The following is a 16,107-nucleotide window of genomic DNA, read 5'->3' as shown; positions in this document are numbered from 1 at the left end:
TAATGTGGGCTCTGCTGGATATGATGGAGGTGAAAGATAGGGATGAACCAAGCCTAAGAAACACCCTGGATGTACTGACATCACTTCCATAAGGAAGCTGCTCTGGGTCTCTGGATTACTTCAGAGTATGGTGAAGGATGGAAGAGAGAGAGTGTTCTAGTGCCAGGCAAATGAAATTGTCTTCCCTAGGACTCTCCATAGTGCTATTTCTCTCACTGCCTCCCTCCCTTCTCACTTCTTGGCATGCTGATCATCCTCACCCTCATTTTTCTAGATTCCTTCCAAAAAGGAATGTCTACTACTCACAACCCATACAGCAGTAATCATTTATGACTAGTTAGTGAGCTGCCTCCAGCTATTCAACCCTCACACCCTGCTGAGACTTGAAGGGTATGTATTCCTGCAGCAGTGACTGAACTCTCTGATAGGTGGTCTGTGCTTTCTGGCCAATGACTGCCCTCACAATCCCCATGACTTCTATCCATCCTTCACTCTTGGGACTCAGTGCAAACAGTGCTTTCTTTGCAGCCTTCTCAATCCTTCATAGGAAGTATCCTCTCCCTACTCAGAGCCTCTCCTCCAAGCACCTATATCTGCACTCCTTTCATGGACTCTCACCCTTATAATGAAATGAACTGTGTCCATATCTCATCTATTCCACTAGACTCTGAGCTCTGTAAAGGCAGGATTCTTATTTCCCACAAGGCCTAGCCCATAGTTGGCAACTAATGGATGAAGAAATGCTTGGGAAGGAACCCAAAGGAGGTTTATCGACAAGTGAAGTCTTGGGGGCTTTCAGAGAAAAGAGCTTAATTAACCATATGCTTGGGCATCTTCCCATACACTGAAAAGTTCAAAGGAAAAAACACAGCAACGAGGATAGCCATTTTGAAATCCATTTATATTGTCAGTATTACTCTGGGCTTCATCCGGCCACACATCAGTCACTAAGGCTGCATCAAAGCGTCTGAACATTCATGGCTTCCTTGGGCCAAGTGTAGCTGTCCAGAGTAAATGAGTCATAGTCTGGAGTGTAGATCAGGGATCTTACAAAAGCCTCCTTGTCCTTGGGCTCTGGATAGTAGGAGGCCAGGTTGTGTTTGTACGCGTAGTCGAGGACCTAGGGAAAAACATGTCTGGCTGAGGAACTGGATCTAAAGAGGAACCTGTCTAGAGGCACTTGCTTGGTTCCTCTCACAAGTTGTGACCCATGAAATCACAGAATAGGAAGGACTTTGAGCTTTCTGCTGGACAGGAAGCTTTGACAGAGTTGTACAAATACTGGGCTAGAATCAAGAGGCCACAGCCTAAATCTGCCGCTGCCTCCAACTGACTGAGTCTTCAGGGGTTCCACATCCTTGCTGAGCCTCAGTTTCCTTATCTGTAAAATAGGAGCAATGAGACCTTTTTCTGAAGTGGTATGAGGATAAAATTAGATAAACGGACAAAAGTGACCAGTGAGATAAATATATAGATATTTTATATGATTTCCTTGTATATGAAACTGAATTGGATAAGTAGCCTGGAAACTCTTACTTGGGTATTAGATTTGGCTTCAGTACCATCAGCCTGAAGTTAAATATCCCAAAAAGGAAGCAACTAGAGAGGGTGGGGCTGGAATAGGAGCTGGACTGTTGGTCTTGAGGGCTGATTATAGATTCTGCCCCAGACAACTCATGAGAGGTACATGTAATTGGGCAATGAGTTTTCTTAAATCATTAAAACAAATTTTAATAAATATAAGATATATATATATATATGTATATATATAAACTCCCATGTACCCCTCCTCCAGCTGCAACAATTATTAAGGCTAGACCAGTTTTTATTGTACATGTTCTGATTCTTTGAAAAAACATCATCTCTGCATGGTCTCTAAGGTGACATTTTAAAATCTTGAATATTCCATGAACCTGATCACCCTATGACCTAGCCATTCTGAGTGAAAGAGAGGAATGAAAATCTACTCTGGCCAGAGAGGCACTAGGTAATTGGGGTATGGAGTTTTCTCACTGTTCTTTTTAAATCTTCTCCAGAATTTTGAGAGAGAGGAATTAGTGATCCCTTTGGGAATGGAGGAAACTGAGGCTCAGGGAAGTGATGTGATTGGTCTGAAGGGACCCCAAAGCCTGAGCTCTTTCCATGATGCTATGCAGGCTGACCTTTTTTTTTATAAATGGGCACTTATTCATTTTGTTTTAATTCAACCCACACTCTAGTCCATAGACTTTGATGACCTTTCTGTCTGGCATTTGAAGAGAAATCCAGGACATTTCCTGGAACTGGGCTGGGTGGGTATTGGGGGTGGGGTATGAGTTGCAGGCAGTTTCTCACCCAGCCTTTATGTCACATGCAAGGCATCCCACAGAGCGTAGGATGTCTCTATAGCTACCATCCCCTTAGCCCTCTAAAGTCACAGAGAAAAAAAATAGTTGAGCCTCACTACTCATCCTGTAGGAGTAAGATGTCCCTTACTTTGACGGCAATTCTCAGAGACACATCCCGGATGGTGCTGAGTGGTGGGTACAATCTCCCCTGGGACAGATGCTGCTCAGAGACCTCCTGGGCAATTTGCTGGGTAGAGGAACAGAACCAAGAAGAACGAGCTGAGTTTCTGTCTTCCCACCATGAGATCAACCTATTGCCCCAGAGACTCACCCTACTACCTGCCCTCACACCCCTCATAGGTGATCTGTAGTTCCCACTACTATCTCTGCTACCATATGGACCTATAGGAGCTTAATGCTTGGGCTTAAGCCAGGGCACTTATGTTTTGTACCATGAGGATGGCTGAAGCTTAAAAAAGCAAACAGGGTCTCTGAATTTTAAAGGAAAATGCTAAGATCCAAGATGAATAATCTTGTGTCCTCCTAAGCAAAGATTCCAGGATCTCCCCTTGGCTTGTCCAGCCTGTTGCATAGGGATTCCTGGGTCCATCACTTCCTGGTCTCAGCTTCCTCCCATATGCTTGTACCATCCTGATGCCATCCTTGGGTGCCCATCTAGGGCATCTTATCTTCCCGCATTCAGGGCTCCTTGAGCCCTCCCTACCAGCCCTGGGCCCAATCAGAGGAAAAGCCTCTTCCCCAGCCAATGACACCTCCAATGGTCCTCTTGGGTTATCTGAATAAATACCCTACACACATCATCCTAGGAGCAGACCTCCCACAGCTTCCTTCCCTGGTTCAGAAACTGCCTCTGAGCACAGCTTCAGGGGCTGGTGCTCAGCTAGCCTTTCAGGTCAGCCTCTTTAATGTGGTGACTCTGAGTCCACCCCCCACCCCACTCTGCTATTGTGACATTTAAATTTGGAGAAAAGCCCTTGGTGTTTTTGAGAATTGTGTACCCCTAAGTGGACAAAGGGCAGGAAAACCCTCACCTCAGAATCTGGCAGACATTAGGGAAGTGGGCCTTTCCTTCCTCTGCCTCATCCTCACAGTCCCATCTCTCCATTCATTCAGTCAAACATGCACTGAATTCTATGACATGCTTGGCCCTGAGCTGGGTGCTGAGGATCTATGGTGAAGAAGCCAGTCTTTTCCCCCTTAGAGACTGGTGTATATGGACAAATAATAATTATGCTATAGTGAGGTGAGTGCAATGAGGGGGGACAGATAGGCATAGAGGAAGCCAGGGTTCATTCTTCTGTGTACAGGAGAGGGTTCTCAGAAGAAGTGACATAAGCTGACATCTGAAGGATAAAGTGTGAATTACTTGAAAATGGTAGAAGAAATAGCACGTGCAAATGCTAGGAGGCAAGAGAGTGCAAGAGATTACCTACAGGAGATTGAAGAGAGTAATGGGAATAGGATAAAAAGAGTAACTGAAATAAGGTAATAGCGCAGAGAGGCTATGGGTGAGGCTGGAGAGGAAAGCAGGGCCAGGTGAGGAAGGGCTTCCTAAGGAAACCATGTGAAGGAGGTCAGTTTTATCTGAGGAGCCAGAAAAAAAAAGATCTGAAATAAGAAAAGAGACTTGAAGTGATCTGCTTCAGGATTCTTTTTAGAGAAGTGTAGAAGATGAATAGATTAGAGGGAAATAGGATTTCCATGCCTAGATCTGTGTCTAGAAAGATTATGTTGGAGAATTAAGAGATGCCTCATGGTATGTGTGGTCACTTCTGAAAAGCTAGACACTGGCAATGAGGTGCAGCAGGCTTGGAGTTAAAAGTCCATCCTTGGGGCAGGCCACGGTGGCTCAGCAGGCAGATTTCTCACCTGCCATGCCAGAGACCTGGTTCAATTCCTGGTGCCTGCCCATGCAAAAAAAAAAGAAAAAAAAAGTCCGAAGTCCATCCTGGTTTGTAGCTCAGAAGCCATGTGACCTTAGGCAAATTCTGTAAACTCTTTGTGCCTCACTTAACTCGTCTATAAAAATAGGGATACTATATCTATTTTACAGAGTTGTTAAATAATGCACCTAAATCTCCTAAAACTTAAGTCATTTTCTTTTTCCATAGGAAAACCAGATTCAACTTAAGTTGTCCTAACTAAAAGCACCCTTTTCAGAAATATAACTTGCCAGGAATTTGAAGCCCAGACTGTTGGTTCCTAGAGGCCAGGAACCTTGTCTTGTTCATGGTAGGTGTTTAACAGGGAGATTGAGGAGAAGTTTCTGTGTAATTGTCAGGATACTGTTCGTGAAATGATGGATCAGAACTTTCCCACAGTAGTGGAAGTCTGGATGTGGGATGTTTCTTGGGGTTGCAAAGGAAGGACCATAGCAACTGTGCTTGTGTGCAAAAGGGGAATTTGTTTTCAGACTGACTCTAATTGGGAAGTGACTCTTCCCACCCAATGGGACATGGACTCCAAGAGCACCAATAACAGCAAGGAGAAGAAATAACAGAGAACCTCAGACAAAAGGGACAGAGAGCCACGCACAAAGCCATAGCTGGTGTGCTCAGGGGATGAGGACAGCTGAAAAGTCTTCAGAAGATATTATTTGCATGGCCAAGCAGAGCCAGTGCTCAACAAAGAGCAAGACACAAGAAGGGGCCTGGTGCATGGGGCAATTTCAAGTGTGACTCAGAAGTGGATCCCATCAGGGCTGCATGGAAACCATCCCATGCCTTGAGAGTTTCTGGCTCTCACTGGTGCCATGGTGAGAAACAAATTCAGAAGGATGTCAGAAATCAGTTGAGACTCTGGAGCTCGGATATAAATCCAGTTAATATTTGTATATCGCTTTGACTAGCTGATCCTACCAAAAGAGACATTTCTACATGTCATTTTCCTCAGAGTAAGGATAATTAGTTACCACTTGATAAATATTAGCCACTGGAACTGTTATTATTAATAACCATCATTATGAACATGGGCTGTCATTCTCACCAAATCATTTCACTGTCTTCATAGCATCCAGTAAAGAACCCTTCTGGGAGATTTTCTAGTAAGGTACCTGGAGCAGGTATACCCTCCCATTCCCAAAACTGTACTCAGGATTCAGATGCTCAGAGTAGACAAAATCTGGTATGCTACCCATAACCTCCCTTACAGAAAGTTGTCCTAGTGATGCTTATTCTGCCACCAGTTATACTGGTGATGTGGCCAAGGTCTGTAACTGGAGGAATCCTTCATCTGCCAGTCTGCAAGCCCAGTTTCAGGTAGTTTTGGTGACATCTTGTCTGTTTAGGCATCTACATAGGCACTGCTGGGGAGGTAGGGAGTGGTATGGAGTATGCTCCCTCATTGCCAGTGCTTCCTGCCAGCACCCTCCCTCCTTGAGCCCACTCTCCACCCCATAACATGTCTGTGATTTGAGAGATGTTCGGCCCTCAAGGTGAGTTTTAGAGAAGCTTCAGCTTCAAGTACTTTGGGGATCCACTGCCAGGGTTGGAGACAGGTGGGTAGATGAGAAGAGAATAGCAGAATTTGGGGACCTGGTGCAGGATGCAGTGTAGACCCCAGCCCTGTGAGGGAAAAGGGACAGTGATACCTCTGCTGTCAGGAGAAAGATCTCATCTGGGATGTGCCGGATCCCGCCGGCAATGACTCCCAGGGCCACTCCTGGGAACACATAGGCATTGTTTCCCTGCCCAGGAATGAAGGTCCTGCCATCCTCCAAAGTCACGCTCTTAAAAGGACTTCCACTTGCAAAGATCCCTCGGCCCTGGAGGCAGGAAGAAGATCAGATGTGGAACTTAGAGTTCTGTTTCAGGCAGTAATGGTGGTCTAATCTTATCTCCCATGTTAGACTCTTCTTAATCCTTTCCCAGATACTTAGCATTGTGCTGAGAACATGGCATGTGCTCAAGAACTCACTTGTTCATTTGACCTGAATTCCAGGTTGAATTACCTTGCAGCCAAGAAATCACTGAAAGGTGATGGGGTTCACTGTACCTTTTCAATGTGTCACCTCCTGGGAGAACCAACCCTACATGTGACAGATATAAAAGTGGCCTAGAGTGTCCAAGTGCCTTGGGTTGTGGCCATAGTTCTATGTTACTTAGGAGAAACCTTGAGTAGTATAGTATAATTGGTAAGAGCTGGGGCTTTGGGGTCAGACTTGGGCTTGAGTGCCAGCTCTGTGACCTCAGGCAAATTACTTCATCTTTCTGAACCTCAGTTTGCTTATCAGCAATTTGGGGATTTTTTAACACCCTCATAGTGTTACTTATAGTTATTGCTACTATGTCCTCTCAGCCTGGGGAAGGAAGGACTCCCCGCTGACCTCGGTGACCTGGTAGCACTTCTCAGCCGTGCACTCGGCCTTGCTGGTGGGGTTGCTCAGGGCAAAGATGATAGGGCGCTCGTGGAAGGAGGCCATGTCCCTCAGAATCTGCTCCGTGAAGGCTCCTGCGATGGCAGCAACACCTACAGGGAAAAGGTGGGTAGTGGGGATGCCTACTCTTTATAAACAACTCATTCCTCTCCTGGTGGTGGTAGCGGTGGTGGGGAAAACTATGTGCAATACAAAAGTCTGGCCAGGAATCTTGGGGATGGTGTCTGACTTAGAAACTGAGAGAGGAAAAGAGAGAAGGATCTTTCTGCCCGAGACTTCCTGATTATTCCTAAGGGACCACTGGTCCAGTTCATATTCCTGCTCAGTTGAGATGCATTTGTGAAGGCAATTCACGGACAATGCCATTTAGAGTGGGTCACTACCTCAGTGCAGAGAGAGATGCCTGGGGAGGAGTGCTCATTTCATCCTGGTTACTGTTCATTTTGTCCTGTGCTTTTCCCTCTGCACTGTATCATTCTGCATCATTAAGCCCAAACTCTGGTGCCTTCTATGGTTTTTATACAATGGTCGCTCAATAAAAGTTTGTGGCATTGAACTGGATATGGGATGGGGAAAGAGCTGTATTTCTGTGGATTACTTATACCCTCTTGCTGAGCCTTAGTCTCTCCATCTGCAAATCAAGAAAGTTAGCTGGAATGGGCAGTGTACCCCTCCATCCTCCTACCTATGATGGCTGTGGGCTTCACCAGCTTTACCACCTCCTCCAGGGACTTCACTTCATGATGGTCCTGGGCAAACACCTCTTTCTCATGGTTCAGGTGGCTCCTCCCCTGCAGGGAGAGAAGGAACATGAAGAGCTGGGCAGGGGGCACAGATGCATTTGGAGACTCTTACAGGATTCCCTGCTGAGCCCCATACTTTGGTCTGAGCTATCAGAAGCCTTGGTGTGAGTTTTGATCGGATTTCCTGTTGGAACCTAAGGGTTCTTACCCTGTGTGTATGTGTGTGCGTGTTTTAATAAGACATTTCTTTGAGTTGCTGGGATCATGGCTTCCTGGCCCAGGACAGTCTCTTAGGAAATGCCTGAATCTGACCAAGACCCTTGGCCCCAAAGCATCTAGCACCCAGGCCCAGCTCAGGGATGGAGACCTGAGCCACATAACTCAGTTAATAACTCAAGAGCTATTAACTTTTCTATCAATACTAACCAGCTGAGCTCTAGAATAGGCTTGGAATGATTGGAGGTGCCCAACAAGCTCCAGATTGCTTTCATTTCTTCAAATGGAAGTTAGTCAGTGATAGGCTGGCACAAGCACTGGTAAATGGGTACAAATGTTTCTGATGACCCCCTTAAGTCACTTGGTGTGATAGGTTCAGGTGTCTACTTGGCCAGGTGATGGTGCCCAGTTCTCTTGTTGTGGAATTAAATCACAAGCATGTGAAATTCATCTATGGCTGATTATATCTGCAATCAGCTAAGGGGAGTACCTTCCTCAATGAGTGATGTTTAATTTAATTAGCTGTAGGCTTAAAAGAGAAAAGTCAAGAGAGAGCTCAGCAGCTCAGCATACCACATCTCAGCACTCACAGCTCAGCCCAGACTTTTGGAGATACAGAAAGGAATTGCCCCAGGGAAAGCCATTGTAACCCAGAAGCCAGGAGAGAAGGCTAGCAGTCATCACCATGAGTCTTCCCATGTGATAGATAAACTCAGATGAAAGGTAGCTGCCTTTCCTCTGAGGAATTATAAATTTAGAACTAAATAAATCCCTTTATTAAAAGCTGATCCATCTCTGGTGTGTTGCATTCTGGCAGCTTTAGCAAACTAAAACAGATTTTGGTACTGAAGAAGTGGGGTGCGGCTACAGTTTGAATACACCAAATGTGTTGGAATATTTTTTTAAATGGATAAGGGGAAGATTTTGGAAAGATTATGAGACCTTGATAGAGAAGGCCTAGAGTGCTTTGAAGAGACTGTTGGTAGAAATGTGGACTTTAGAGATACCTCTGATGAGACTTTTAGACAGAAATGAGGAATGTGTCATTGCAAGATGGAAAGAAGGCAACCCTTTTTTAAAATGGCAAATAATTTGGCCAAACTGAATACTGCCATTGGATGTAAGTTAGAATTTAAAGGCAATGACCCAGGATACTTAGCTGAGGAAGTTTCTAAACTAAATGTGGACCAGGCAGCCTGGCTTCTCCTTGTAGTTTATAGTAAAATATGACAGGAAAGAGATAAGCTGAGGACTGAACTCTTGGGTACAAAGAAACCAGAAACTGATAGTCTGAAAAATTCTGGGCTTCTAGAAAGGGAGACCCTAGAGAATAGTGCTCCATGTGAGGGTTTAGCCAAACATAGACCCAGTCAGACATTTCAGAAAAAGTCAGGATTGAAGATGGAATTATCCGTGCAGGATTTGTGGAAAGTCCTTTTGTCTGATGGGCATGATCACAGCATACTGTGTAGAAAACCAATAAGAGTGTTGTGAGATCTGTATAAATGGAACCACCGCCAGTCTGGACTAAAAGGGACAGAAAAGCAACAAATTGAAGGAAAAATAACTTTGGAGGCAGAACCATCAAAGCTAAAGTCTGAAGCCAAGAAACCTCGGGCCAGGAGAGTGGACCTAACCAAATACTTGAAGAGGGTGGATTTGCCCTGAAGGCAGGAGAGTGGGCCTTCCACCTCAATGTTCTGGAAGAGTTGTGCCCCAGGCCTTGTAGAGGGTGGAGTACATTCCTTGGGGATTAGGGATAGCCTGCCTGCCACCATATTGTTCTGAGTGAAGGGTTGAGCATGTGCCCAGAGATGGCAGAGATACCAGGTTAGCCTCTGATGTTTGGAGAGGGTATAGCTGAGAAAAAGGTGGTCTCCCCAAGGTTGTATTTGGAGAAAGCCAGGGTACTTCATGCGCCCTTGGAAAGGTTGGGACTGTCATTTTCTAGAGCCCTGAGGATGACACTCAGATTTTAAAATCTAACAGAATTTGCCACAGATTTTCAGAATTGTTTAGAACTGGTGACCCCTGTTTCCCTCCAATTTCTCCCTATGGCAATGAGATTGTTTATCCTATGACTGTTCCTTCTTTGTATATTGGAAGCAGATAACTTGCTATAAGTCCACAGCCAGAGGAGAATTTTGCTTTAGGACAGACCATGCCTATAAATGACTCTGATGAAATTTTGTACCATTTTTGAGTTGGTATTGTATTTTTACTGTTACTGAAATGATTTAAGGCTTTTGTGATATTATGATGAAATGAATGTATTTTATATATGGAAAGATTTAGTGCATTTTATGCAGGACAGATGAATCATTGTTAGGCAAAAAAATGTTTGTTATTGTTTTCTATTTAAAGATTAAGTATAGTTTAAGGTGATGTATATAGTTGCCAAGTTAAAAGAGGTGGACATGTTATAGCTAGGTTCAAGTGTCAACTTGGACAGGTGATGGTATCCAGCTCTGTTGCTGTGGACTTAAATCATCAGTATGTGAACTTCATCTATGGCTGACTACATCTGTAGTTGGCTAAGGGGCGTGCCTTCCACAGTGAGTGACATTTAATTTAATTAGCTGGAGGTTTAAAAGAGAGAGAGGTTAAACAAGAGCTCAGCAGCTCAGCATACCTCATCTCAGCACTTGGAGATCAGACCCAAACATTTGGAGTTACAGAAAGGAATCACCCCAGGGAAAGCTGTTGGAACTCAGAAGCCAGGAGAGAAGGCCAGAAGTCATTGTCACGTGCCTTCCCATGTGACAGACAAACTCAGATGAAAGCTAGCTGCCTTTCCTCTGAAGAACTATAAATTTGTAACTAAATAAATCCCTTTATTAAAAGCTGATCCAGGGCAGGCCATGGTGGCTCAGCAGGTAGAGTTCTTGTCTACCATGCTGGAGACCTGGGTTAAAATCCTGGCGCCTGCCCATGCAAAAAAAAAAAGCTGATCCATTTCTGGTGTGTTGCATTCTGGCAACTTTGGCAAACTAAAACACTTGGCCTCATGGAAACCTGGGGTGGGAGGAGGAATCTCCAGCAGGAGTCAGCACCTTCCAGCAGTGGTCTGACTCTGTGCGGAGCAACAGAAAGGTCAGTTTCTGCTGAGAGGTCTCTGCTATTCTTCGTCAATGGCCTCACGAAATTCTCTAGTTCCCACCTCTGTCGTCTTTTTCATCTTCCACTGACCATATGTGTTAGCGAAATTCTAGGAATTAAAACATGGAACTCAGAATGAAGTCCTAAGGAGGGGTGCTTCTCACCACATTCCAGTTGCCCACTCAGAAGATGGACTGCTTCTCTCTCATTCATTCCTTCAGTCAGACCTCAAACATTTATTACGTGCTTACTGTGTGCCAGGCATTGACATCAAGAATACACAACCTAGTGGGAGACAGGCAAGTAAAGGGATAACTGCCAGCATCGTGCTAGTTGAAATGTCTGGAGGAAGGAGGGCTCTGAGCACAGATGTAGGAAATTAACTGAGATCTAACTGCTCAAAGAAAGCTTCTGAGAGCAGGTTAATACTGAAGCTAAATCAGAAGATGAGTAGGAGTTAACAGGGAAGGGGCCGAGGTTTGAGAGTGGGCGTGTGACAAAAGGGAGAATGGCATTTCAGGTAGAGGAACAAAATCTGCAAGACATGCAAGTGAGAGAGCATGTTACTTTTGGAGAATTATGATTCAACATTGCTGAAGAATACTGCAAGGCAGGAAGTGGCAGGAGATAAGACTGTAGGTGGCAGACATACACACTTGCACACATAATCTAAGCTTTAGGACAAGAACAATTAAGGCTACTTTGTGAAGAGCCTTTTGCTCTGGAGTTTAGGTTAATGTCATTCTTTTGCTCCCTATTCTGTCTGAGCAGTTTCTCTCTTGGAGCTCTCTTCCAGTCCAATTCCTGAGAGCTGTAAGTGCCGGGAAGCCTCCAGTTCCCCAGACTGACAGTACCTTGACAATGAGCCCCTTGGAGTCCACCATCCAGATCTTTCTCATAGCCTCTGCCTTGTGGATGCCTTCTTTCTCTAGAGCCATGACAAGGAGGTGGGCGATGCCCATGGCTGCCTGGGAGATACCATAAAATGGATGTTCAGATACAGGAAGCAGCTGCTCAGTATTAGATGCCTCACCAAGATGCACCTCCTTTCTTCCTCACCACCCTCCACACCCAGGAGATGCAGTTAGTCTCTTTGCCTTGAGATACCCAAATGTTGGGGCCCAGGAAGCTGTAATTATCATTATACACCTAGGCTGCTGTTGCTTCTACAAACCTTAGAACACTGCCCATCTTGATGCCCTTGTCACCTAATCTTTTTCACCAGAGTTGCAGGTTTGCAGAACACTCATGCAAATAACAGTGTTCCCCTGTATCACCCTATTAGTAACACCTTGCATTAGTGACTTTCCACTCATTCTTCTTCTCCTACAGGAAAAGTAGAGAAACTCCCCTCCTCCCAATGGCACCTACCTCACCTGCACCTTGGAAAACAAACACATGGTTGGAGAGCTTGTTCTTGGTGATTCGCAGAGCAGCTAGGATCCCTGCCACGGCAACAGAAGCTGTGCCTGAAACAGAGTGGGTGGCATCAATTTCTGGCCCCTGACTCCATACCTCAGAGAAGATCTAGGACCTATGGGGAGACAAGAAACTTTCTGTAGCAGTTGTAGAAGTCAATCCTGTAGGCTGTAGGTTTTGGAGCAATCCATGCCCTCTTGCAGATAAATCGCCTTTTGAGAAACAGATCCTGGGCCCTGGGAGAGAGGATTAATTTCTTGCCAGATGGGACCATCAACTTTCATAAATGCAATGATGAGGATAAATATAATAGGATCCAGCAGGAAGTGTGGGCTTCATAGAATGATTTAAGGGATAAATGAACAAAAAAATATGGTAAAAATGAGACCACAACCTAACCATGAGACATCAAGTGACCTGAGCTGCCCATCTTATCCATCCAGCCGTAAAGTTGGGAGTGTCCAGTAGTGCTCTATTATCAAATGGATTGAGCATATCCAGAAGGTACAAGTAAGCTGCATGCCACAGGTGGCTCAAACTTCTTCAACACCTACTCCTACTGCATGACTCTCTCCCCCTCAATCCACATCTACAGCCTCGTTGAGAATTCTTCATGACTACTATCTAGACAAAGAGAAAAAAACTTGGGCTTGGCTTATAAATTGTTCTCAATGATATGCTGGCACCAGCAGTGGATGGCTGCAGCCCTACAGCCCCAGTAAAAGGTAGTATCTCTAAGGAAGTGGTGAAAGAATTTTCCCAGGGGATGTACTTCAAGTGGTGCATTTGGTTTTTCATTCTGAACCAACAGATGGCTAGATGTATACTGACTCATGGGCAGTTGCTAATGGTTTAATTGGATGGACTTGGAAAGAACAAAATAGTAAGATCTTGGATGGTCCTCTTGAAATAGGCACAGAGTGGAGAGATGTGTGTGCCCCATATGAAAGCTCACCAAAGGGTATATTGAAAAGAGACTTTCAATAACAGGTGGATGAAATGACATGTTCTGTGTATGTCAGTTAGCATTCTTTCCCAGCCACCAGCAGTGTTTACTCAATGGGCATAAAAGGTATACAAATCAGCTGTGATGGCAAGGATGCAGGCTTTGTGATATAGTGGAGTCTGTGAACCACTTGTCCACTTTGCCAGCTAAATCTATATTAGGCTTTGTCAATATGGGGCCTTAAGGGGAGACTAAAAGGCTGGAGCAGGAAGTGAAGAAACTTTTTCTCTAATCTTGTCACATCACCACAGTCTTATAGGATGGCCAGATAAAATATAGGACAGTTAAATTGCAGGTAAACAGCAAATAATTTCTTTAGTATAAATATGTCCCAAATATTGTATGGGACATACTTGTGCTAAAAAGTTTTATTACTCATCTGAAATTCAAATTTAACTGGGTGTCCTGTATTTTGTTTTAGCTAAATCTGGCAAACCAAAGCCTTGGTTCTTCATTTCCACAACAGCAGTTGTTCCAGAAGAAGCAGTTGAATTGTTTGAAGTTTTTCCATACTTGCAGAGTTAGCCACATAGCACACTCCTCAGTGATGTGAGCACCTGCCAGCATCCCGTCCTCAGAGGTCTGGGTTCCGGCCCATAGGCCCCATCTCCACGCATGGAGACACCAATACCACAGCAGTGCCTGGTCCTCAGAAGTATGAGTTTTAGCCTTCCAGGGCCCCTCCTCCAGATTTCTAGGTTTTGATAATTTAATCCTCTTCCCTTTGTTCTCCCAGCTGCAGGGGTAGTGGCAGATAACTCCGCGATGCCTTAGTGTTTCTTTTTGCCTTATCAGTTCTCTAATACATAATTAACAATTCTTTATATTAAGTTTTCCCTGTTAAAATAAGTGATGCAGACACTGGCTGGACCCTGATTGACACAGAGTTCACAATCAAGTAATCAGAGCTGGCAATGTTAAGCCTCCATGATGGTCAAAGAAAGGGAAATTAGATACTACTTACAGCTTATTAAATTTGCACACATTTAAAAAAAAGTGATATTATCTAGAGCTAGCTAGGCAGTAGTGAAAGGTCAAAAGTTCCAGCCTACACTGTTGGTGACATTTTAAAGTATTATAACCCCTTTTGGAAAACTATTTCCCAATGTAGACCAAAGGCATAAAATATTTTTGCCCTTTAATCTCATATTTCTATTTCTGGGAATCTATGTATGGAAAAATCCAAAATATATATACTAGGATATTTATGACAGGGTTATTTGTAATACATAATGACTGGCAGTGACCTAAATATCTAACAAAGGGGTAATGGTTAAATAAATTAGCTGCTGTGTACACTCAGTGGAATTCTTTGTAGCCATTAGAAATGATCATTATGAAGATTATGTAGCTACATGGAAATGCTCTGAAGCTAGTAACATTTGATATTGTTCAAAGTGCTTTATATGTCTTAATTCATTTAATCCTTATTATTGTCATCCCCATTTTACAGATGGGGAAAATAAGATAGAGAGCAGTTTGGTGAGTTGTCCAAGATCATTTAACAGAGCCAAGATTTGAATCCAGGGAATCAGGCTCTAGGGCTGGTGCTTTTACCACTAAACTATGCTTCACTGAGTTAACTGGAAGAAAGAGAACCTCACACTATATATACATATCATGATTTTAATTGTAATGCGATACATACACAGAAAGAATTTGGAAGGAACTGCGAAATACTGACTTGGTTGCAGAGTGGCAATATTGAGTGAATTTTTTAATATTCTCTTTCCAGTTTTCCAGGTGATTCGTTTTGTGCTAGTTCTGGGGTTGGGGCTGCTCTCCCAGAACATGTGCTGGATTTGTGTCCGTCGTAGAGGCTGTGTGCTGGGCCAAGACGGGGCACAGCAAACAGGTGGAGTTAATAAATTCATGCCCCTCCGTGTGGACAGCAGCAGGTAGGGCCCTAAGTAGAAACACTCTCCCTGGAAGACAGGTGCAGGTTCTCCTGTCTTCACACCCCTATTGCCTGGAGAGACTGCTGTACTGGTCAGCAGGGTCCCAGCACCAGGGTGAGGACCAGTGGGGGCTCCTAACATCCTTGTGAGGGTCCCCAAGGTACTATTTTTGACAGCCTACCTGGGCATGGGTAGTCTGTGGTAGACAGATGAATCAGACACAGTCCCTGCCCTCAAGGAACTCTCCTTCTACCAAGGCTTGGGTACAAATAACTCTAACACAATTAGTCATCCAGGGGTCATTGTTTGGAAATTGTCACATTCATTTATTTATTGAACACCAATTATATCCTAGACTCTGAGGTATGAGGATACAATTCACAACAAAATAGACCAGGTTCATTCCTGCTTTGTAAAGAAAGAAGTTTTAAATGATCAGCAGTGGGTTGACTGTCATAAAAAAGATGTTCATGCTGCACTTTTTGGCAGCTGATGTGCAGAAAAGTATAGTAGTATCAAACTACCTCTTGAGCTTCATTTCTCCCTGTGTACTTTATGCACCAGTCTTATTATTCATCCTGCCCTAAACACGCTATGCATTTTTACATTCCTATGCTTTTACCCACGCTGTTCCCACTATCTGTGGGACCCTTCTGCAGCTTGCTATTTTTTTTAAGACTCAGCTCATATTTTATCTCCTCTGTGAGGCATTCTCTGCTTCCCTTGGGCATCATTAACCACCCTTTCTTTTCCCACATCTATTTTTTATGTAACCCAAATGCAGCATTGTACTGCATTCAAAAGAAATAGCAAACAGACATCCAAGAAAGTATCTTAAAGCAATTTCAATAATTGTTTAAATCACCCGAAGAGGTGACAAGGATTGTATGGCCTTCGGCCAAAAACCCCTCATACCCTTAGTACATTTTCTTCTTCAAAGTCCACTTACTAGAGCAATTACTTTTCATTTCTGTTTTCCCACAAACAAGTCCATCCCATCCTT

At 44.1% G+C, this 16,107-nt stretch overlaps 1 protein-coding gene across 3 annotated transcripts in view; it reads right to left on the bottom strand.

Annotated features, from left to right (window-relative positions):
* Positions 1-882: 882 nt before the first annotated feature.
* ME3 (malic enzyme 3) overlaps positions 883-16,107 on the bottom strand; it is a 195,035-nt gene continuing 179,810 nt past the window's right edge. For all 3 annotated transcript variants that reach the window (XM_077113334.1, XM_077113333.1, XM_077113335.1), the window contains 7 exons: positions 12,153-12,250; positions 11,636-11,749; positions 7,409-7,514; positions 6,673-6,815; positions 5,938-6,111; positions 2,476-2,574; positions 883-1,120 (listed from right to left, as the gene is read on the bottom strand). In XM_077113334.1, coding sequence (XP_076969449.1) covers positions 959-1,120; positions 2,476-2,574; positions 5,938-6,111; positions 6,673-6,815; positions 7,409-7,514; positions 11,636-11,749; positions 12,153-12,250 — 896 coding nt within the window. In that variant the 3' untranslated portion in view covers positions 883-958. The remainder of the gene's footprint in view (positions 1,121-2,475; positions 2,575-5,937; positions 6,112-6,672; positions 6,816-7,408; positions 7,515-11,635; positions 11,750-12,152; positions 12,251-16,107) is intronic.

This window comes from Tamandua tetradactyla, chromosome 8 (assembly GCF_023851605.1).
Source record: "Tamandua tetradactyla isolate mTamTet1 chromosome 8, mTamTet1.pri, whole genome shotgun sequence".
NCBI classification, from domain to species: domain Eukaryota; kingdom Metazoa; phylum Chordata; class Mammalia; order Pilosa; family Myrmecophagidae; genus Tamandua; species Tamandua tetradactyla.
The sequence above is the reverse complement of the archived record's forward strand: the minus strand, read 5'-3'. Positions and strand labels throughout refer to the sequence as shown.